The 24474-nt window shown below is 36.0% G+C and overlaps 1 protein-coding gene across 1 annotated transcript; it reads left to right on the forward strand.

Annotated features, from left to right (window-relative positions):
• Positions 1-1825: 1825 nt before the first annotated feature.
• Positions 1826-22838, forward strand: LOC106077064 (uncharacterized). Its single transcript, XM_056033807.1, has 5 exons — positions 1826-2553; positions 17637-17865; positions 20668-20736; positions 21328-21417; positions 22297-22838. Exons 1-5 carry the CDS (start codon positions 1844-1846, stop codon positions 22393-22395), a joined length of 1197 nt encoding a protein of 398 aa, XP_055889782.1. The 5' UTR covers positions 1826-1843; the 3' UTR covers positions 22396-22838.
• The last annotated feature ends 1636 nt before the right edge of the window (positions 22839-24474 follow it).

Genomic DNA, 24474 nt, shown 5'->3' on the forward strand with positions numbered 1-24474 from the left:
GTCGATAAATCCGAACGACAGTCCAGCGCGCAAACCGCACGACCAGGCAGACCCTATAAAATGGTAGAAGTGATTTACAACGCTAGAAAGTTTCTGGGAGTGATTTACAACGCTAGAAAAATGCTAGACTTTGGAAGTTCCTATCAATGATTTTAGCTCAGCTTTCGTTGGATGAGGAGATCCGCTGATTTAAGCTTGTGTGTTGCGGAGTTTATCATTACTAGTTTAATACTAACAAAATTAAATTTCACATTAATTATTTATAAAAAAGAACCAGCTCTATAGACCAAGCTTTAAACTGTAGTACGTTTGAAAGAAGAAAAACAAGCCAAGACGTTAAGAGAAGAAGATAAGTGCATGACAAATAAGAGAGAAAGATAAGTGCATGATGAATAAGAGAGGAACATAAGAGCATGACGAATAAGAGAGGAAGATAAGTGCATGACGAATACGAGAGAAAGATAAGTGCATGATGAATAAGAGAAGAAGATAAGTGCATGATGAATAAGAGAAGAAGATAAGTGCATGACGAATAAGAGAGGAAGATAAGTGCATGAGGAATAAGAGAGGAACATAAGAGCATGACGAATAAGAGAGGAAGATAAGTGCATGACGAATACGAGAGAAAGATAAGTGCATGATGAATAAGAGAAGAAGATAAGTGCATGACGAATAAGAGAGGAAGATAAGTGCATGAGGAATAATAGAGGAAGATAAGTGCATGAGGAATACGAGAGGAAGATAAGTACATGAGGAATAAGAGAGGAAGATAAGTACATGAGGAATAAGAGAGGAAGATAAGTACATGAGGAATAAGAGAGGAAGATAAGTGCATGACGAATAAGAGAGGAAGATAAGTGCATGAGGAATAAGAGAGGAAGATAAGTGCATGAAGAATAAGAGAGGAAGATAAGTACATGAGGAATAAGAGAAGAAGATAAGTACATGAGGAATAAGAGAGGAAGATAAGTACATGAAGAATAAGAGAGGAAGATAAGTGCATGATGAATAAAAGAAGAAGATAAGTGCATGACGAATAAGAGAGGAAGATAAGTGCATGAGGAATAATAGAGGAAGATAAGTACATGAAGAATAAGAGAGGAAGATAAGTACATGAAGAATAAGAGAGGAAGATAAGTACATGAAGAATAAGAGATGAAGATAAGTACATGAGGAATAAGAGAGGAAGAATAAGAAGTAAAGGAAAAAGAAAGACATAATTTTAAAAAAAAAGTCACACGAGTCTGACGTCATCTGAATCTAAACTAATTGATAAGAATACACATCATTAGTACAATGGTCTAGCTCGGCAGGAGAAAGCGATTTGTTAGAGAAACTAAGCACTTCATTTTGCCTTCAACTCTTCCAAACGTTATCGTGCTCCAATAAACTCTTGTATTGACCCATCACTTTTATTTCAGTTCTGTCTCACGGTAATAAAAAAAAGCACACAGTGAAACAAAGTCTAATCTCCCATATTTTTTAATGAATCATTGGTAGTGTTTTCAATTTGTATTGTTTTATTATCTCTCATCAATAGATAAAACTTTGGAATCCATTTGGTTCAGCAAAGTATATCGTCTGTTCACAGTATATCGTATGTTCACAGTGTATCGTCTGTTCACAGTATATCGTCTGTTAGACGCCGCCCTAATAACGCAGTTGCTAATTATTTGTAATTACCTAATGTACAATATACCATTTTTTTTAAATAATCTTTTGTATATTCGGTTGTATTTTCAACAATTGGGAAAGACTTATTTCACTTAAAATTTACACTTGTTTTGGAATAAAAATCTGTGGTCTGGATATTTTCGTTGAAAAAAATATTTGTGTCAGTGAAATGAAAAGTTGGACTCCGATGGGAGATGTACTTCGCTACCCAATTATTTCGTTGACTTTAGGGGGATGTTTTTACGTGCTCAAGAATAGCAAAGAAACATGGCTGCGGTTTCAAGAGAGCAGACGACATAGGGTCATCATCGTTTGTGTATCCGTTGTAGCGGCCATCATTCAGTTGACCAGCGTCTTAAGATGTATCGCTTTTCTGGTTTACTTCGCGCCCAATTTCAACAATTTAGTCTCGTACTTCATGCAGGCCTATCTTTATATTTTGTACGGGTCTGTAGTGTATGTCTTTGAGTCAGTTATGTGCCATCTGTACTATAACCCTGTGATGGAAGAACTGAAGAAATATGAAGAAGAGTACGGTTTTTGTAATGGACTGGTGTGTCTGAAGAAACAGTCTCTAATTTTTACTTGGTTGCTGAAGGTCTGCATTACAATTAATGTGAGTGTTTACTTTGTTGGCTCTTATTTAGAAGATGACGTCTACTTAAGTTTTCCTTTCGATGGAGCCAATATCATGCTGGTGTGTCTCATTGGATTCTGTAATGCCATGGTGTTGTTGCCGATTTCATCTTTTATGATTCTGTACAGCGCTCTGATTAAAATTGTGATCGCAGAATTTTACGACACCAGCTCGGAGATGAAGAGAGTCATGTTGCTTGTTGCACAGCCGGATGAAATGGAGCAAAATTTCAGAAAAGTTAGGTAAAGTAATGATAGGTAAAATAATAACATTGTTGATAATTAATCAGACTATATGTAGGCTAATAGATATAACACTTTAGTTTAAAAAATAAAAGTTTTAGTTATTTTGTATTGGTCTTCACTTGAATTGATTTCGATCAGTGATAGACTAACGTTTAAAAATAAATTCCCAAAGAGAAATGAGTTCTTTGGATTCGTTTTTTTTCTTTACAATACCTCTAATTAATTCAGAATCAGCCTGAACGCTTATATTAAAATGTCTCTAAGAATTCTCCTAGAAATTTAACAGTTGATGTATATCGTTGAGAAAAGAATGACTATCACGTTATCCACATGGGGAAAACTCGAGTTTGACCGTTATTATTTTTCAAAAGAAAACGTATATAAATGTAGCTTTGGCTTGAGTACTAGACTTAGAACTAGAGCGAACATCGGTTTTGAAAGAACTATCGCGATCTTGAAAGGACTCTCGCGTTCGGGGATTTCTGAATTTAAGGCTTTATTGATTCAAGAGTTTAACAAGTTAATGTTCAGGAAAATTTTGCGCATCGTCTTCTAAGTCTAAATTTAAAGGCATATCACAAACTCAAAATCGGCCCCCGAAGTGGTCCAACTAGAGTCTTCACCAGGATTCGAACACAGGACTTCTGGTTCCAAGTGCTTCACTTTACTGCCACAGCTTCTCCATATATTTATTTAGCGTTCACTTATATTTTTAAAAATAATAATTATTAACCTTACCAATACACACAAAATTAATAACATGTTACATGTAATAAAGAGAAAGTAAAAAAAGATTTATCCTTCTTACAAAATTAGATAAATTGACAACACGAAAAAACATAATTCTTGACCTACTTTAGGTAGTGAGCAGCTAGAAATGAATTGACAGACTTGGACAAGACTTTCCCCTCGCAAAAAAAATAATTAATATCTCCATTGCCATTTGTCATACAAACTAGATCTAGATCTAGCAAGATCTAGAACTAGACCTAGTTATAGATCTAGACCTAGTTATAGATCTAGAACTAGAACTTGAATCTAGAACTAGATTTAGATCTAGAATTAAAACTATATCTAGATCTACGACTAGGTTAAGAACTAGATCTAGATCTAATACTAGATCTGGAATCTTGATATAGAATCTAGATCTAGACTAGAATTCGTATGAATTTACACGTCTAATCTTAAAACGACTAGACCTGGGCCAATGTTATGATCAGGAATAGTAGGCCTTTTGGTACCGAGTAACGGTGTAGGCCTACTATGCCAGACTATGCTGTTTCGTATTCGAGTCACTTCTTAATTTGATACTACTGTTTACATAATAAATAAATCTGCACCCCTTAGCTGTCAGAAGATAAGCTATTGCATTAATAATTAAAATTTTGTTCAAATTTTTAATACATTTATATTATACCTAATATAGAAAAAAGAAAGTAATAAATATGTATGTATGCATGTATGTCCCGCAAAGGAATCAAAACCGTTTGACCTATTTTTATAAACTTGACATAAATGTTCCTTAGACCATGACAAAGACGGTAGTATATGTTTGATGTCCCGAACATTACCGGAGGGCCCTAAAAATAGACAAAAAGTACCTAAGTGTATCTCTATTAAAAAATGAAACTTTTTAACAAATTGGGTAAAGCCGTTTTCACAGTATTTTATATTTGATATAAAGCCTGCTGAATGGGTCAACATATTTTCACACTCTACTTTTATTTTCTTGGCAAAATAAAAACAAAAGAAGTGAAAGGAAACATTCTCCATGTTTAACAGAGTTCTAAACTCAAACCACTAGATCAGTAATACCAAAAACTAGGGCCGCAGGCAGCGGCTCATATTCGACTAGTATCCTATAAATATATCTATTTAGTCTTATTTAGAGTGTCATGTGTGTAAACGTTGTTCGTTATTTTAAACGTATTACTATAGCAAAGTTCGTTTCCAATTTTTTAAAATAACATTTGAATCAGTGTTCTATTCAATGAGTTACTTAATGATGGAAAATATATTTTTTTTAATGATCCATTGACACTTTTCCACGGTGACCTTAGATGCATTTTTTTTTGTACCAATGGTAATCTACGGATGAAGCTTGAGTTTATTAATGAAGACGTTTGTGATTTTAAAAAAAAAAACTCCCCTGAAGTGTTTCATATAAAATTGGTTTCTTTTTATTTTTTTAAAATCTGCATATGTAATTGTAAAAATTAGATGGTTCACTTTCGGAAAAGAAAAAAGTAGCCGTTGCATCAGAACTTTGAATGATCTAAATTTCATGATGTCCGATTTTCTTTTTCTCTTCTAGTTTCTGAGATTTAGAAGTAAATCTAGATCAGAAGTCTAGGTCAAGTGTTAGATCTAGAAGTAAATCTAGATCAGAAGTCTAGATCAAGTGTTAGATCTAGAAGTAAATCTAGATCAGAAGTCTAGGTCAAGTGTTAGATCTAGAAGTAAATCTAGATCAGAAGTCTAGGTCAAGTGTTAGATCTAGAAGTAAATCTAGATCAGAAGTCTAGGTCAAGTGTTAGATCTAGAAGTAAATCTAGATCAGAAGTCTAGGTCAAGTGTTAGATCTAGAAGTAAATCTAGATCAGAAGTCTAGGTCAAGTGTTAGATCTAGAAGTAAATCTAGATCAGAAGTCTAGGTCAAGTGTTAGATCTAGAAGTAAATCTAGATCAGAAGTCTAGGTCAAGTGTTAGATCTAGAAGTAAATCTAGATCAGAAGTCTAGGTCAAGTGTTAGATCTAGAAGTAAATCTAGATCAGAAGTCTGGGTCAAGTGTTAGATCTAGAAGTAAATCTAGATCAGAAGTCTAGGTCAAGTGTTAGATCTAGAAGTAAATCTAGATCAGAAGTCTAGGTCAAGTGTTAGATCTAGAAGTAAATCTAGATCAGAAGTCTAGGTCAAGTGTTAGATCTAGATGTCCATTTCATGAACAGACCAATAAATCATCGCATGTGTATGTATTGTCCTCTGGCCAAATCAGAAACATCGTACGTTCAGGCAGCTAATGGTGTCACGGGTTCGATACACGGTTTGAACCAAATATTAAGAAAACGATAAAATGAAACCTTTAGAAAAACGTAAGTAAATCTGTCGAGTTTTGGAACGAAAAAAACAAACCAACTTATGTAAAGGATGCCATCTTGAAAGATCATTTTTCAACTAAATCATACCAAATGTATACTGCAAAGCGAGAGGGTTTAGAAATTAAATTGTACAGCACTCAAAACATTAAAAAATAAACAAATAAATCTTGCTCCTTTGAAAATGTAGATATTATACAAACTTGCTACACCAGATACACTAAAAAGATAGCTAAGTTCACTTATTGGCCGTCAGTGGCGTAGCAAGGGTTTTTGGGGGCCCGTATGGCCACTGGCGGATCCAGAACTTTGGAGTGGGGGGGGGGGCGATTTTTTTCCAAACCCTAACCCTAACGCCTAGTAAACCCTATGCATAAACGTGCGTACAGCATATATATTAGGGGTGCACCGGATAGTCGCTCCGGCTCCGGCTTCTGCCGAATATCCGGCGTTTTTTACTATCCGGTGCTATTCGGCTCCGGTCGGATATCACTACCGGATAGTAAACCGGATAGTAAAAAATACACATATTTAATATGCATAAAGTGGACCTCGTTCCATTAATGTCTGTTGTAGAATGTATTAATGTTTATATTAAAACAAAATAATGTGCTTAAAAATAGAGCCATTATGAATAATGCACCAAACATCGTTTATTATAAAGACAAGGCGTGTTAATAACTTATTATAAATAGAAATGAAACTTTACATCATAAATGCGCTTTACATACAGAGCAGCAATGGCTGACACTTTTTTCAATTTGTCTCGACCTTTGAGTAGGTTAGTTAACATGTTAAAATGCTACATTCCTTGACTACGTCAAGCTGACCAGACGTCTGTCTAGCTGAGCGGGTTTATCTCCAGAGGTAGAGATGAACAACTCCCACCCCTTTTATTTGTTTAGTCCATCACATTGAGTTTTTTTTTATAGGTAGGTGACCACAAGTTCAATACGATGGACGTAAGTTTACTGTCAGCGTATTGACACTCTCTAGAGGTCACACCTTTCGAGGGAACTGAGTTTGTTTATTTAGTAGTTAATCTTTATTAGGGGGGCTGGACTACAAGAGCCACACCTCTAAGGTAACCAGGTATATTTCCAGATGAACAACACCCTCCCCCTTTTATTTGTTTAGTCCATCCCATTGAGTTCATTGATTGACAGGTGACCCCAAGTAAGATACGATGGACGTAAGCACTCTCTAGAGGTCACACGAGGGAACTATGTTTGTTTACTTAATAGCTAATCTTAATTGGGGGGGGGAGTGGACTGGACTTCAAGCCTAACATCTACACGGGTATACGGACAAAGAGTTTGCTTATTTGGAGAAAAATCTTAATCACGTGGTTGGGCTAGAGGCCACACCTTTTCAAGTGTGCCGAGTTACTTGAACATAAATCTCAATTAGTAAGCTGGACTAAAGATCACACGCACCTAAACGAGTGACCTTTAGCTACACAGAACACAAACCGCGAGATTATATAGCCCAGTAAGCCAGTAACTAATTATTTTGTAGAAGACACGACCAGAGCTATATCTTGAAATGGAGAGCTAAACACCCCCTACTCTTTATTTCTTTGGTCCTTGACACCCAATTTATTGATAGACATTGACCATTTTTTAAGTCAGAATGAAAAAAACACAACGTGCTAACAAAGATATTACACTGTTGGTAAATATTTTTCTAACGTGTTAACTTGAATATTACTCCTGCAGTTAAGTGTCTTGATTTGATAACAATATTCTTAATAATTTGTGACAGTCAATTAACTCCCTGTTATTACTAATTTTTTTTACTTAAGATGCGTACTTAGCCACTGTGTATCAGGCTAGGACGACTTTTACACACCTGACATCCATAGGCTTACTATCGTTCCCTTTTGTAACAGTTACTGAAACCACGAATAAAATAATTAATAAGTAATAATTAAGGAAGCTTTTTCTAACATACGTTCTTTGCATTTAATGTTTCTTACGTACGTTCTTTGCACAATAAAATAAAACAAAGATGTGCATGTTTGCGTGTGTGTATTTTTTTTGCCTTGTATTAAAACCTTTAGAAAGAAAGCTAATTTCATTGTTTAATTCTTTTGACTTAATAAATAACGGAAAACCTTACAGTAAATTTTAAAATCGCATAAAATAAATTGAATAATAGTACCGTAGTTAAATCTAGCAAACAAAGAAACAATATGCTGGAGCGTAAAAAAAAACAACCTTGACCTCTAACTAGTGGACGGGTATAATTTATCTATATGCTTGACTGACCATGCCAATGTGTTATCTTTTTTGACTGACACCCAACTCTATTGCGTGCGTATGCTCAAGGAAAAAACAATGCGTGATGGTTAACACAAACAACTATACACACTACACTAGGACTACATGTGTAACCTCACTAGGTATATCTGACCAGGTTGTTGGTCTGAAATTCATGAACACATTCATCCGACCACTATACAAGGCAGATTGCAATTTACTTATGAGAGATTTACATTAGTAACTAGTTAAATATATACTAACATTATTTACATTGACCTTCCTACACACATCCTTTACAGTTGGTGGCATCGTACATACACACAGACACACTCATGCTATACAGATTTTTAGAAATACTGTTAAGCTTGAATAAATCAATCAGTAACAGAGTTTAAAACAATACGGTATATAAAAGGAAAAAAAAACAACCAATATAGGTATGTTATTTAACAGTTTCGTAAAATGTTCACAAGCTATTAACAAGACACTTAGGTATCCGGCTCCGGCTCCGGCCCCGGCCGAATATCAAATTTTACTATCCGGTCATATCCGGCTCCGGCCGGATATCAAAACGTACTATCCGGTGCACCCCTAATATATATATATATATATATATATATATATATATATATATATATATATATATATATATATATATAGATAGATAGATAGATAGATAGATAGATAGATAGATTTGAAATATGAGAATAAAATAAGACTGTTTCTCAATCTTCGGCGAAAAAAAAACAGTCATGTTGAGGGCTTTCTTTTGCAAGCTCGAGAGTCTGAGAGAGCGTTGTAAGGTTTCTCAGTGGTCGGGGAATCCAAAAGCGTTTTCTTGCATTTTTCACTGCAGAAACGCATTCTCCTGACATCTACAGCTCATTATTTATCAGTGGGGTTCGGGGCGAAGCCCCGACGCCAAAAGCGTTTTCTTGCATTTTTCACTGCAGAAACGCATTCTCCTGACATCTACAGCTTATTATTCATTCTATTATAAAGGACCTTTTGAAAAATGTGGAAAATATTCTAATATGATTTTATAGTCCCTGAATACATTGCAAATAAAACCCGATTTGTTCCTTGAAAAGATAAGATAAAACACATATTTAGATTAAGGCTTTGAGGATCGCCGCCGAAAAAAAAATTTTCGATAAATAATATTCAATAAAATTCAAGCATAAATTGTGAGTTATAGTCCTAAATTTATTTAACTAGAAAAATATGAGATAGAGTAAAGGTTTGAAAAAGGTGACTAGGAAAAGATTATCTGGCTTTTGAACTCATCTCAACCGTGACTGTTATATTGAAAAATTTTGTTTGAATTATAACTTTTCCAAAGCAAAGTCTTTCTTAAAATAGTTATGATAAATTCATGTGAAATTACGCAAACTCTGTCTGGAAAGGGGAAGGGCGGTAAAATGAAAACGATTAATCCTCACTCCTTTTTATAATTTCTGCTAATGATCGCATTTTGCATTAAAGAATAGGGGCTGGCGACTCGATATAAGAATTTACTTTATAGCATATATAAATTATATTAGTGACAGATTTTTTACATTTTGTAATTTCTTACTATAATACAAAAAGAAAAAGTATTGGTTTGTCCGATGGAGGGAAGGTGATTGCATGTATCGCACTTCCACCTGTTTATATTATATAGATATTCGACTAATTTTGTTCACATACTATGATTTCTCAATAAAAGTAGGACCGCCCCCCCACACACACACACTCAAAGGGCCAATTCCAATCGGCCAACAGGTGACGACATAATATAAAGACCGGTTAAAATACCAATAACAAGTTTTAATCATATAGATATTTAATTGATTCTGTTAGCAATCTGTGATTTCTACAGGTAAAAAGGACCGCCCCCCCCCCCAACTCGAAAGTTTATGGTGGGGGGTGGGGGGGGGTAGTGATGGGAACTAAACAAATTTTTTTTTAGTTAAACTAAAACTAAGTTTGAACTAAAAAAAAAGTGATTAAAGTTTTAGTTAATCACAAATTGAAAAAATTAGTTAAACTAAACTAAGAAACTTTAGTTAAACTTTTACTAACTATTTTGACCTTTTTTAAGGACGAAACAGCCGAACATGAAAAATATAAAGCACAACCAATCTCTTTAGCAAAATGTAATAAACATTTATTTGTGTACATGAAAAAAGATTTAAATGTCTTTATGGGATAAATGTAGATCTTAATAGAATCACTAGAATGATACTATTATAGAAAGAAATTAGAAGTAATTTTCCAAGTTCTAATATAAGTTACCTTTAGAAATAATGAGAAAACTGCATGTTGACTCTCTAACTAACTCTAGATTCTAGAATATTCTGGATCTAATATCTTCTACAAACGAAATGATCAGAAATATAATCTGGGTCTAGAATTAGATCTATCTACTCTGTTACTAGACCTAGATCAAACAATTAATATTTTAATCTAAAAGTAATCTAAGAAATAGCCTACTAGTTACTTATACTACTGCTACTACTACTACTAGATCTAAAATCTAGATAGAGTCTAGTAGAAATCTTAGTAACTCTAGTGTAGTGTAACTGAGTTGATTTTCTGCGTGCGTCCAGCGTGTCTGAAGGTCATGGCCATTGTTGTGTTTCATGTCCAGTGTGTGTGTGTGTGTATAGACTGCATCAGTGGTATGCTAGACGTGCTGGTTTCATTCACTGTTTACTGTAGTCTAATTTTGTCGAATAAAGCGATGTTATTGGTATTCTAGTTGTTATCATTTCATTACAATTTATTCGACAAAATTATGTATCTGGATTAGTGTTGGATTCCTTAATCTACAACGGATAAATTACTCAGACCGAAAGAGTTGGACATTGATCCTAATGCTCCTCTGGCCTCAGAAAAATGGACTCACTGGTATGACACATTTCAGAATTTTCTTTCGTCCATCAAGGATATTAACGAAGACTTTAAACTAAAATTGTTGAAGAATCACGTATCTGCTACGGTTTATATGCTCATCAGTGATGTATCGTCCTATTCGATGGCCATAGACACACTCAAGACTACTTATATTAAGGTAAAGAATGACATTTTTGCTAGACATTTGGTTGCTACATGTAAACAGCAGCCGGGCCAAACGGTAGAGTCCTTTATGCTAAAGTTGCGAAGCCTTGCCCGGGACTGTGACTTTAAAGAAGTAACTGCTGAACAGCACAGAGACATTTGCATTAGAGACGCCTTCATAACGGGTCTGGCATCCAACACTATTAGACAGCGGTTACTGGAAAAGACATCTCTTACTCTACAAAGCGCTTTTGACGAAGCTAGAGTGTTAGAAACAGCGACAAAGCATGCTCAGGCTTACAATTCAACGAACGAAATCTCCTGTGGGGCAATGAAAACACCAACAAGCTCCCATCTAGAAACATACATTTCTAATGAAGACCAGGAATTAAATGCCATTAAGTCGCTATGCTACTTTTGTGGTAGGAGGAGACACTCTAGAACTGAATGCCCTGCTCGAAATGCAGAAGGGACACTTCCAAACTGTTTGTAAATCAAGTAAAACAACAGCCAACAAAGCTGACAGCAAAGTATCACTGACCAGTGTGATAACTCCATGTACCTTGTCATCAACGCATTTCTCTGGGCTTACACAGTCTACGGCACAAGTGAACGTCAACGGGTTGCTGTTGCAAGCTCTCATAGACACTGGCAGCTGTGAAAGCTACATATCAGAAGCCATCGTCAAGAGAAATAAATGGCCAGTACGTCCGTCTACAAACAGAATATTCATGGCCACTACACATCTTTCTGAAAAGACATTAGGACATACATTTGCCGATGTCCAGTACAAGGGAGAACACTACAAAAAGGTCAAACTTTCTCTACTTGCTGGATTGTGCTCGGATGTAATCCTTGGTGTAGACTTTATAAGTCTTCATAAGGAATTGACCATACCGTACGGAGGAAAACGCAATCCTCTACACATCTGTGGTCTTAAAGCAGCACGAGTCGAAACACCGAGCCTATTCAGTAATCTAACTTCTGACTGCAGACCAGTGGCTACTAAGTCCCGAAAGCACTCAATAGGTGATAACAAATTTATTGAGTCTGAAGTTAGAAAACTCCTCTCGGACAAAATCATTGAACCTTCAAAGTCTCCCTGGAGAGCACAGGTGCTTGTGACAACAAACGAGAGACATAAAAGAAGGATGGTCATTGATTACAGTCAAACAATAAATCGCTTCACCTTACTGAATGCATACCCAATGCCCCGAGTCGATGAACTGGTAGAACGGATATCCAACTATTCCGTTTTTAGTACTCTAGACCTCAAAAGTGCCTACCATCAAATACCAATCAAGACTGAGGAAAGACCGTTTACTGCATTTGAGGCATGTGGCAAACTCTACCAGTTCTGTCGCATCCCTTTCGGTGTTACCAACGGAGTTGCATGCTTCCAGAGAACAATAAATTAAATTATTGAGAATGAAAAGTTGCAGGACACCTTTGCATACTTGGACAATGTAACGGTATGTGGTCATGATCAAGAGTCGCACGATGAGAATATGCAAAGATTTCTAGATGCTTCTAGAAAGTATGTGATCACATTTAATGAAGACAAAAGTACGATAGCTACTGACAAAGTTTGCCTATTGGGATACGAAATTTCTAAAGGCCTTCTCAAGCCAGACCCTGAAAGATTCCAGGCTTTAAGAAACCTTCCTCTCCCTCATGATATGCGCTCACAAAAACGGATCGTGGGCATGTTGGCGTACTACTCACAGTGGATCCCAAATTTTTCTAACAAAATAAATGTTTTGGCAAATAACACGTCGTTCCCTCTTTCAGAAACAGTAAAGACAGCCCTTAACGAATTAAAGCAGGAGCTGGAGAAAGCTGCCATCTTCACCATCGACTATACTCGACCTCTGACGGTTGAAACAGACGCTTCGGATGTTGCAATAGCTGCCACCCTCAACCAGGATGGCCGCCCCGTGGCGTTCTTTTCAAGAACACTCTCGAAAAGTGAAAGGCGGCACTCAGCTATAGAAAAAGAAGCTTATGCCATTGTAGAATCTTTAAGGAAATGGCACCACTACTTAGTAGGAAATCGCTTTACCCTTGTCACGGATCAACGCTCTGTGGCCTTCATGTATGACAAACAGAGCAAAGGGAAAATAAAGAATGAGAAAATTCAAAGGTGGAGACTGGAACTGAGCTGTTTCCACTACGATGTCTTGTATAGACCAGGCAAACACAATGTAGCGGCTGATACGTTTTCTAGAAACGGGTGTGTGTCAGCTATGAGTCGAAATGAATTGAAACTGCTCCATGACTCTCTGTGTCATCCGGGAGTAACAAGACTATGGCATTTAGTGCGAGCGAAAAACTTACCTTTCTCTTGTGAAGATGTTAGGCTGGTTGTCAACCAGTGCAGAATCTGTGCCGAAGTAAAACCCAGATATTTCAGTAATTCTAATGGAACTCTAATTAAGGCGATGCAACCTTTCCAGAGACTAAGTATAGACTTCAAAGGACCGCTCCCTTCTACATCTCGGAACACATACCTGCTAACTATTGTTGACGAATTTTCAAGATTCCCGTTTGCATACGCCTGTTCTGATATGTCGGCTTCAACAGTAATCAGATGTCTAGATAATTTATTTGGACTATTCGGAATGCCTGACTATGTACACTCTGATAGAGGTACCTCATTCATGTCAAGAGAGGTGCAGGAATTTTTACACGAGAGAGGGGTGGCCACAAGCAGGACGACCCCTTATAATCCCAGAGGGAACTCTCAAGTAGAAAGGCTAAACGGGTCATTATGGAAAGCTATAACTCTGGCCTTAAAAACTCAAGGACTCCCGGTTTCCAAATGGGAGCAGGCGTTAAACCAAGCCCTGCACTCTCTTCGTTCTCTGCTCTGTACCGCTACAAACGAGACACCCCACGAGAGAATATTCAAGTTCTATCGCAGGTCCACCTTCGGCAAATCACTCCCGACATGGTTAGCTCAACCAGGAAAAGTGTTGTTAAAAAAGGGAGTCCGTGCATCAAAATATGACGATGGTACAATAGCTGTGGACTTAATTACATGCAACCCACAGTATGCCATTGTAAGACTTCCTGATGGAAGAGAAGAAACAGTGTCATTACGACATTTGGCCCCCGTTCCAAGAGAGGGAGAATCAGAGGTGTATCAACATATGGAACATGAAGACTTTGAGCCGGAGACAAACCCTATAACACAGATGCAGGTGCCTACTGACCATGTGACTATAGAACCAATGGCTGCTCCTAACACATATGTACAACAAGGGGAAAATGGACATCAAGAAGAAGTAAATGCAGGGGCTGAGTCTCCTGTTAGAGAGCCGCCGATGTCACCAACTCCAAGCGACGGCAGTATTGGTCCTGGTAGATATAACCTAAGACCAAGAACAAGCAGACCTAATTATAAGGTCTAACATTTATTTAATTATTTTTCCATATCACAAGTTCTAACTCAGTAATTGTAGGCTTAATATGACACACTTTGAACTGATCATTTTATAGTGTATAGCTTTTCTAGTTAGACTTTTTGTATTGTATTAATTATTACATTATTATTCAAGACAACTGGTCTTAATATTTGTATGCAAAAGGGACTGATAATTTTATAGTGTATAACGTGTTTGTTTATAGTTATACAATGCTTTTCAATAGAGTAAATCTGTAAGTATTCTGTAGGGATACTAAGGCCTCTTATATCGCTGTCCTTCACTATTATTTACATGTTTATGTTCCTATAACTTTTAGGCGGGGTGATTGTAGTGTAACTGAGTTGATTTTCTGCGTGCGTCCAGCGTGTCTGAAGGTCATGGCCATTGTTGTGTTTCATGTCCAGTGTGTGTGTGTATAGACTGCATCAGTGGTATGCTAGACGTGCTGGTTTCATTCACTGTTTACTGTAGTCTAATTTTGTCGAATAAAGCCATATTATTGGTATTCTAGTCGTTATCATTTCATTTAGAGATTTTAGATTATTATAATTATGATTATAACTAGATCTAGATATGGGTATTTAGATCTATATTATTCTATATACTCTAGTAACTAGTTAGATAGGCCTAATACTAGATCTAGAATCTAGATCTAATAGATCTAGATAGTAGATATAAGTATAATTATAATAGAAGTAGATGTAGTTCTAGTCTAGAATAGTCTAGATTTAATTAATTTAGTATTTGATCTAGTATAGTGACGACTATTATTAGTATTATAGATCTATCATCTATGCATCTTAGTATAATAAGTAATCTAGATTGGCCTACATCTAGATGTAATCTAGACTCTAATTCTAGAATAGTAGAATCTCTAAACTAATAGTTTAATAGATCTAGTCTAATAAAGTAAAGTAATATAGATTTCAATTAATAGATCTATATTATTGACTTATAATTTTAAATTTACATCTAGATCTAAGACTAAGACTACTAAGAGTTAGACTCTACTTAAGACTAAAATAATTAAATATAGACTATTATGACTGTAGATCTAATAGTAGTAATAGACTAATACTAATAGACTAGACGTCACTAGACTCTAACTCTAGATCTATCTAGTAAAAAGTTTTAAAATAAAAAGAGTTGACATTTCATTTAGATCTGCAGTAAAGCAAAATTCTTTGCCTGCAGCTATACAGGAACACACTGGTCATCACTGGTGTTTAATAAAAAGCAGCAAAATGTAGATCTATAGAAGCAAGGAGTTATCAGGATTTATCAAGGAGCGAAACTTGCTAGAAATATAATGAACACGTTTATTTTTCTCGCCTTTCAAAAGGCTTTCTAGTGACCTGTGCACCCTCTAGTTTATTCTCCTCTCTATTATTGATTATATATATTCTCCAAATTACATAGATCTAAATATTTATTGGTATGTATGTTAAAAAAGTTTGTAAAATTTGTAATTAAACTTTTTAGTTTGTAACTAAAAAAAAAAATTAAACTAGGATTTTAACTAAACTTTTTTTTTTTAATTAAACTTTGGCCTTAACTAATTTTTTTTAGTTAAACTAAAAGTTAGCAACTTTTTAGTTAACTTTTGCCCATCACTAGGGGGGGGGGGCGGATTGATGCCATCGCCCCCTCCCGACCCTACCAGATCGGCCAAAATACTAGAAAGGGGGGGGGCGAAATAATCTAAAAATAGGTTGAAATATAAATACTTAGTATATATTATTAACATAAGTAATAAATTCGTATACAAATTGTGTGAATTCTATACTAAAAGTCGTCCGCCCCCCCTTTGGGGGGTGGGGTCGGCCGAGTGGGGGGGGGGGGCGACCGCCCCCCCCCCCCTTGGATCCGCCAGTGCGTATGGCTTGGTTTCTTTAGGGGCCCCTGCATTTTGACATTCGACATCATGACATGAGATAATGTACTTAATAAATGTATTACTTCTAATGTGTGGAATACATTTAGAGTAGGCTGGGTGTTTCCTCAGGCTCAGGTGTGGAATACATGCACCATGGTCACTAATTTACATTATTAGCTTAATATTTAAATGTAAAAAAATTTTGGACACTCATTTGGGAATCTCTCAAGTGGGGGCTCGGGGGACTTTTAAATTTGGACCCCCTCTTCACCCCAACCTAGCTACGCCACTGTCCGCCGTAGATGATAAACATCTTTAATTATTTTTTTTTTTAAAAGCTCTTCTTTAATTCGCTTTTGAATCTGTAAAATTATACTAATCACAATAAACAATTTAAGATTGCAGAATTGCAATACGTGTGTATACTAACATTATTATAACAAGGTAACAAAGTTTGTGTGGAAACACAAACTCAAAATCGGCCCCAGAAGTGGTCCACCCAGGCAGATAAAAAGGCTGGTTTCAATATTTTTAGAAAGAAAATCAGAATGAAATTCTATCTAAGAAAAATGACATAGAAGAATGGAAAAAGAAGGTTGACAGATATTGTGTGGTGCCCCAGCGGTCCATAGACCAGAGAATAGGTGAAAGTGAATGTGAAGTTAGATGTCTTATTATGAATATCTATTTGATCTAATTGTTTTGTTAAGGGCCAATTTCTTATTCGAATCCTCAAGAAAATAACATTTCCGCAAAAAAAATTCCTTTAGTTAGGTGTCCCGTCGGGACTATAACATTCTGTAATTCACTCGATAATATGAAACACTACTTATAATTATTGTTTAAAATTATGTTCCATTTATATGCATACAAAATGGATTTTTTTCTTATAAAAAAAGGAAACTTTTTTTTGTAAATAAAGTATTTAGTATGACAGAACTTACATACCTTAGCAATAAAAATGTAAAAAAAAAAATATTTTTTTTGACAAAAAATCTAAAACCATTTGCATAAATGTGTTAAGAATATGGAAAATAGTCATCTCCCCTACTAAAGAGCCTATCGTGTATGTTACTATTAATAGTGAAAAGCTATAAAAGTTGTTTTTTTTTAATGAAAAACTGCTTCCATAAGTGATTTAAAAAATTTTCTTTTTCTTTTTCAGAAAATAAAAAAGTAGCCGTTGCGTCATAACTTTAAATGGGTCTAAAATATTATGATGTCGGATTTTCACTATCTTTTCTTGTTTACGAGATCTAACGGGACGGACGGACGTGCGGACAGACATTCCACACAAAACTAATAGCGTCTTTTCCACTTTCGGGGACCGCTAAAAATGTTAGTTTTCTTCGGGTCTCTTTATTTCAAACCTAGGTCACGTCATCAGAGTCTGTGCCTTATTGTCACCAAATTGAGTCAACTGACTCGTCTTAATGGCAGCGTCGGCCTTCTCTTCAATGTGGCCATCATGTTCTTTGCTCTGTATGCCCTGGGCAGTGAACAACTCAGCCGAATGTACGTCTTGTTGGAGATCCTTGGAATTGCTTGGACACTGCTTTCCATCCTAAGCATCTGCATCATTTGGGGACGACTTCCTAGTGCGGTATTTATTTCTGTTTACGTTCATTGTCGTATCAGGTACATATGAGCCAAGTGTTTAGAATATAAGAAACCGATTCGAATTATACGGTATATGTTAGTATATTGAAGTTCTAACAAGTAATGAGTTCATGACACAAAATTCAGTTCCGACTTCAAAAAGTAAAAGTACAACGACACATATTGCCAGTACTTCACCAAAAGACTACTATTGATTGATTCGAAATGAAAATAAATTATATATATATTCTTATGAGTGTAATACATTTTTTTGATCTACCTATTGCAGTGTTTCTTAACATATTTCTTTAACGGAACACTTCACACATTCTGAGTATCTAATGGAGACATTTGCGTATTTTTTTAGAGAGATTTGCGTGTTGGACTACTATTTAATTAATTCATTATTTTTTGGAACATATTCAGGCATCATGGAACACTAGAGTTCCGCGATAGACATTTTGTCAAACACTGACCTATGATATTCCATAACGGTCTAGCTTTATATGTAGCTAGCAAAAAAAAAGACAGGGTTAGTTTAAGTTTAAAAAAGACATGTTTAAGTTTTTGTTTGAAAAGTTGTACATTTTATAAGCTTTTGTTTCACAGTTCAGTTTGAACATGCATATGACACGTAGATGAGTTCATATTATAGTCCATATTAGTCTAACATATTGTAATTGAAGGATGTTGGCTCAAGGCGTCTTAGTCCTAAATGACATTCATGATAATGTTTTTGGTCAATGCTTCATTAATGTAAATACACTTGTGAAGCTAAGTGCTGAAACTGTGAATGATGAATACAAACTACAAATGTATAAAGGCAGCTCAACGAAATACTTTACTTAATTCAGGTAATACCGAATTATAAATAACGAAAAAGGGGCAGCACCGAACGGGTCACGAATCAATGTGTCGGTCCCAAAAAGCCACCTCGAAACATACAGTGCCAAGCGAACTACCTCTAGACCACAGAGATGTCCAAAAAAAAATAAATAAAAAAAACATCTTTCTGATCCAAGGTATCTCGCAGGCATGCAATTGTGATGTCCTTAGCGTAGCTCCACCCCCACCTCGCCACACCTGTCTTCACTTATAATGTGAACAGAGCCTACACAGACATCCGTTAGGCACGTATTAGTTGAACAATGGCTCTATTTTAACTGTGTATCTCTCTACATACCAAGCGGACAGACTAAGTACACCACATATAGTGACGCCTACTCACTTAATCGTTTAGTGGTCATTTTGTTTTATATAGAAAGGTACTAAGGTAAGGGGAGATAAGTCTTATGTAGAGAAATAGGTCATTGGCTAAAACTTTTTATAGACTTTCAAAACTATAAAACCTTCTATTTTTATAAGATGCCTCTTTAACCATCATTGAGGCTCGAGACCCCGAGTTCGAATTTAGTTTTGAGCAACCATTTAAAAAAAAATAGCTTTGGAAAAATCTGCACGGAAAACTTCTCCCAGAGACTCCCCCCCCCCCCTTTTCCTTTGCTGATCCACAAAAGTGACTGAGCTATAAGGCACTGAGCTCTCTATTAGCGCTAAAATACAAAATTAATAAAAATATTTACAATCGCACAAATTTGTCATTTTTAGTCTATATCTACTCAAAAATTATTTTCATGATTAATTCAAAATAATTGATGTAATTTCACTAAGTATAAGATATGCTTTTTCAAAAAAGTATCTCTATATATAATTCTCTTCATGGCTCAACAGTTTGAACACCGAGAAGTAAAGAAAAGATCACTCTTTTAGTTCTACAAGTCGGATTAGAGTTACACCACGAAAATAAAAGAGGGCGGGGAGAACATTTAGTATTCAACTGCCACTAAATAGCAGGGCCGGACATAACCATTGTGACCAAGAAGTCATGGAAAGATCACTCTTTTATTTATTTATTTCCCATATAGTTTTAGAGGCGAAAAAAAAGAGGTGGGGGGGGGGGAGAACAAGTAATCATCTCTGTATTCACCCGTCACTAAATAGCAGGGCCGGATTTAACCATTGTGGGGCCCTATGCGAAACGGATTTAGCGGGGCCAAGTTTGGGTAGGGATACGGATAATTAGTTAAAATTAGGAGTTTGTATTAGAAAATAAATTCGTCTTTGCATTTTATTCATACTTTACTACGTACAGAATTACTTTACGAGACTTACTTGTAGCAAAGTCATACAGTATATCATACAAATTCTGTTTCCTACATAGATCACGCTCCATAGCAAGAGTTACCAAATTTTTCAATCTATTGACCTCAAGTAATTCTTCATAAGTTTCAGACACGAAAAGCTTTCACCAGATTCCACAATTACGGGTATTGCATAATGCCTTTTTTTATCGCGCTTAGTATTAGCGTTATCCATGTTGAATGATACCCCAAAATGACAATTTTAGTCTTTTTCGTATATTTTGCAATTTCAGGAGATTTCCAGGAGCTCCTGGTAAACCAGGCGGCCTCGAGAAATCTGTTATAAGTTATATAGTGGTTTAATTTAATCATTTACACCTAGAATTTATGAGGGTTCTATGAAAGTGCGTGGCCCACTGCGGTCTCATAGGTTGCAGTGGCCTAACTCCTGCCCTGCAAATAGGCGGCGTATGCTACTCCGTGGGTCGACTAGTTGTATATATTTTATTTGTTTTTCTTTTTCTTAGTAAATATCTCTTGGTCTTGGTCCCTGCTGTAATAAATCACTTTGCAACGTCACTAAACTGTATCTGTATTTTAAGATGTGTTTTATCACAACAACCTAGTCTAAACAAATATTGTTATTATTTTATTTTTTATGAAAGGCTCATTCCATTGTTGACTCTATCGGATTGTCTTCTGCTTCTGGCATTTCTCAGGATCTGATGCAACAGGTAACAATAGTGTATGTGATATCTCTTAATTTAAACAAAAGTGTATGGGCGCTGTGTAGATTAAGAACTGAAGAATATTGACATGAAATCAGATGAAAAACAAAATGAAAAGTTCAACGACGTAATTTACTGAAGCCAAGTACTGCAGACCATATCGAAATAAATTTAATCAAAAACTAATTTGTCATTTATAATGGAAGTTGTTTTTTTTATAAAGAATTTTGAGGATAAAGATGAAGGTGGGGTGTGGGGATGACAGGCATCGTTCACACATAAAAAAAAAAGTACTTGATATTGCCGTATGAAAACACACCTTCCCCTATCCCTTAGTCTGTTGGACCGTTGGGGCACCACGCAAGATTTGTTGATCGTAAGGTCTGAAAAGATAACTTTACTACATACACTTACACCTGTATTCGCAATGTATTTTTATTGTTGAGAATAGTATTTAAAGTCACTCTCATCTCACTCGCTATGCATACTTTAGGTGCGTCTATCAATTGGTATTATAATGCAGCTGAAAAAATACACTTTGTCATTAAGACACATTTGTATTGTTCAATGATATTATAATGTTCTCTTATTTTTCAGCTTCAACTTTTTGTTGTCTGCTGCTCCAGTAAAAGGATCGGTATCGACTTGTTTGGTCTGTTCACACTGGACTCCCATACTTTTCTGATGGTAACAAGGCTTCTCATCACATGACCATAACACGGGTCATATTTGCGTGCAAAGCTCATACCAGTAATGTCCCTTGTCCATCGACCTAGCACGCTAAACTGTATTACTGGCCAGCTGATCAGCTGATCAGCTGATCGTACAGTTAACCTATCGCGCCGCCAATAGTGTTACAAGAGTAACTATAAATGTATATATGTATGTCCCAAAAAGGAAGCCAAACCGTTTGACTAATTTTGATAAAATTTGGCATAAATCTTCCTTAGATCATGACGGAGACAGTAGTGTATGTTTAATGTCCTTACCTAATAGTATCTCTATTAAAGAACGAATTAGTTTTTTTAACAAATCGGGTAAACCCGTTTTCACAGTATTTTATATTTGATATGAATATGTCGGCTGAACGGGTAAACCCATTTTCACACTATACTTTTATTTTCGTGGCAAAATAAAAAAAAATGTGATGTTTGACATAGATTTAAATTCAATCCATTAGATCAGTAATACCTAAACTAAGGCCCGAAGCCGCGGGTTATATCTGGCTAGTTAGTAATAACTCTTCTGACAATTAAATTTAATATACGACACCGTTTAAGCCAGAGGCGTAATGAGAGGGGGAAAGGAGGGTTCGAAGTCCCGGACTCCTCAATCAGGGGGGGGGGGGCGCCACACGCAGTCTATATTTCTATGTGATGTTCATGGAAAATGGGTGGGGGGCGTCAATAACGTACCTTATCCCGGGCGCACGTTTTGCTCACTACGCCTCTGGCTAAAGCATCTAGAAATTTAAACTCGCAAACATATTAAGAATATCTTCAGTCTTCAATTTATTATCCAATACACATTTTGTTACTATGAAATAAAAGGGGATTTGATCAACAGGTGATTGGAACTATTGTTACATATGGAATAGTTGTGATCCAGTTTCAACACGACAAGTCTAGATCTCCGTTGAATGTCAGCTCCACCACTGTGTTCTAGATCTCCGTTGAATGTCAGCTCCACCACTGTGTTCTAGATCTCCGTTGAATGTCAGCTCCACCACTGTGTTCTAGATCTCCGTTGAATGTCAGCTCCACCACTGTGTTCTAGATCTCCGTTGAATGTCAGCTCCACCACTGTGTTCTAGATCTCCGTTGAATGTCCGCTCCACCACTGTGTTCTAGATCTCCGTTGAATGTCAGCTCCACCACTGTGTTCTAGACGATGTCTTTAAGTAGTTCACACCCAGTTCACACAATCTCCTCAGAGACCAGACTTGGAGACATGTTTTGTAGAATACGACAAATATCTTGATTTGGAAGAAACGTTTCAGTTTGAGAAATGAAACACAAAAAGGAATGCAATCATATATTTGTTTCCATAAATGTAGAACCGAAATTCATCCAAATTTATCTAATTGATTTTTTGTTTTCTTGTATGTTATAAACAATATAAACCAAGATCAACTTTATTTGTAAATCTAAATAAAATTGTGTTATACGTTCTTTAGCAGTGTTACAGAGTAGAGCATTATTTAATAAGCACTGTCTAGTAATATAGAAGTGAGATGTAATTTAAAATTTTGACAACGAGCCTTGGCACACTTAACCAAAGGGATAAGGTTCTTCCTTGAGGCCATGAATTGTTCCCTTAAAAATCCATCTTTGACGTTACTCTTTTCTTTTCGACATTTCTTTCTTAAAATTCCCACTCCACTTTATAGACCGTCTCTTCCTTCAATTCAATAACGTCGAACCATATTTTCATAACCGTCAGTTCATAGAATAGAGATAAATATTAACAATGTAATACTACCAATAATAAGATTTATAAATTTCCCAACCCTGTAGACGCTGTAGTATCATGTCGTCAATACAATACAAGGTCAGCAACACTTTGGATACGTACAGGTCTCTTCTACTGGTATGGACAGAGATAGGCTTGTAGTTGTTGATAGGTTGTAGTTGTTGATAGGTTGTAGTTGTTGATAGGTTGTAGTTGTTGATAGGTTGTAGTTCATAGCCTCTGATATTCATGCAGAAAATATAGAAACTGCCTTTTTACATGTCTGAGTGGACCACCTCGGTATTGTTATTATGAGTTACGAACTGTCGTTGTAGCCTTGCTATTTATATCTTTGATGTTACTCTTTTCTTCTCGACGTTTCATTCTTTAAATTCCCACTCCCTTTTATAGACCGTCTCTTCCTTTCTCCATTTCTTCCGTTCTCCGTCTTTTCCTTTCTATTTTATATTGTGTATTATTATTCAAAGCGTTTGATGTATTTAAAACAGAGTGGAAATCTATGACACCCAAACGTTTAGGATTGAAATTACAATGTCTGAGTTATGTCTCTTGTGTTTGTTTCACGCGGATACTAAGTCAACCAATTAAACTCTAGGCATTGAATCACTTTGTCACGCAGCTATTAAACATACAAGTGTGCAAACATTGCTTCGCTACAGTTATCTAGCAATCAATAGTGTAAACAAGGACTCGGTTATGGCCCAGTAATGGGGCCAGCAATATCCATCTGAAATCACAGCACTTCTCGGCTTACATTTTAAATGAAGTTACAAAAATGTTTAGTTGTTGATGATGATACAACGAGTTGTATTGCATAATTGCAGAAGTTTAACTTAAGTAAACATAGGTAATATAAGGTCATATAATTCTGTATTAATTTGTATACATCTTATTTGTCAAATAAATGTTTAATTTCAGTCAAATTCGGTTATTCGGATTGAATCCTAAATAACCTAAACATAGACCAGTATATATTCCTATCCTGTCAATGGAACTAGCCAGTTTTCAAGGCCAAAGCGATCGTGTCCCGATGTGGTGTGATTAACATTTGTAAATAAATTTGCTTTCAGAGAATTTAAAAAAAAAATATATCCAGCTGTTGGCACAATAAATTTGAGTTAACCTGTTTTATGATTTCTCCTGTAGATAAAGTGTAACAAGATTACAAAGAGAGTTTGTGTTACACAAACTCAGAGGCGGCCCCCGTCGAAGTCGGATCCCTGTCGGATCTGCATATTCGCAAATAATATTCAAGAGGTGATTTAATTTTGA

The sequence above is a fragment of the Biomphalaria glabrata genome, chromosome 6, assembly GCF_947242115.1.
Source record: "Biomphalaria glabrata chromosome 6, xgBioGlab47.1, whole genome shotgun sequence".
NCBI classification, from domain to species: domain Eukaryota; kingdom Metazoa; phylum Mollusca; class Gastropoda; family Planorbidae; genus Biomphalaria; species Biomphalaria glabrata.

Excerpts from the sequence above, each read along its gene's own strand:
- LOC106077064 (XM_056033807.1), top strand. The coding sequence starts at position 1,844 with ATGAAAAGTTGGACTCCGATGGGAGATGTACTTCGCTACCCAATTATT. Across the intron at positions 17,866-20,667 it reads GGGGACGACTTCCTAGTGCG|GCTCATTCCATTGTTGACTC; the intron begins GTATTTATTTCT and ends TTTTTATGAAAG. Across the intron at positions 21,418-22,296 it reads ACTCCCATACTTTTCTGATG|GTGATTGGAACTATTGTTAC; the intron begins GTAACAAGGCTT and ends TTTGATCAACAG.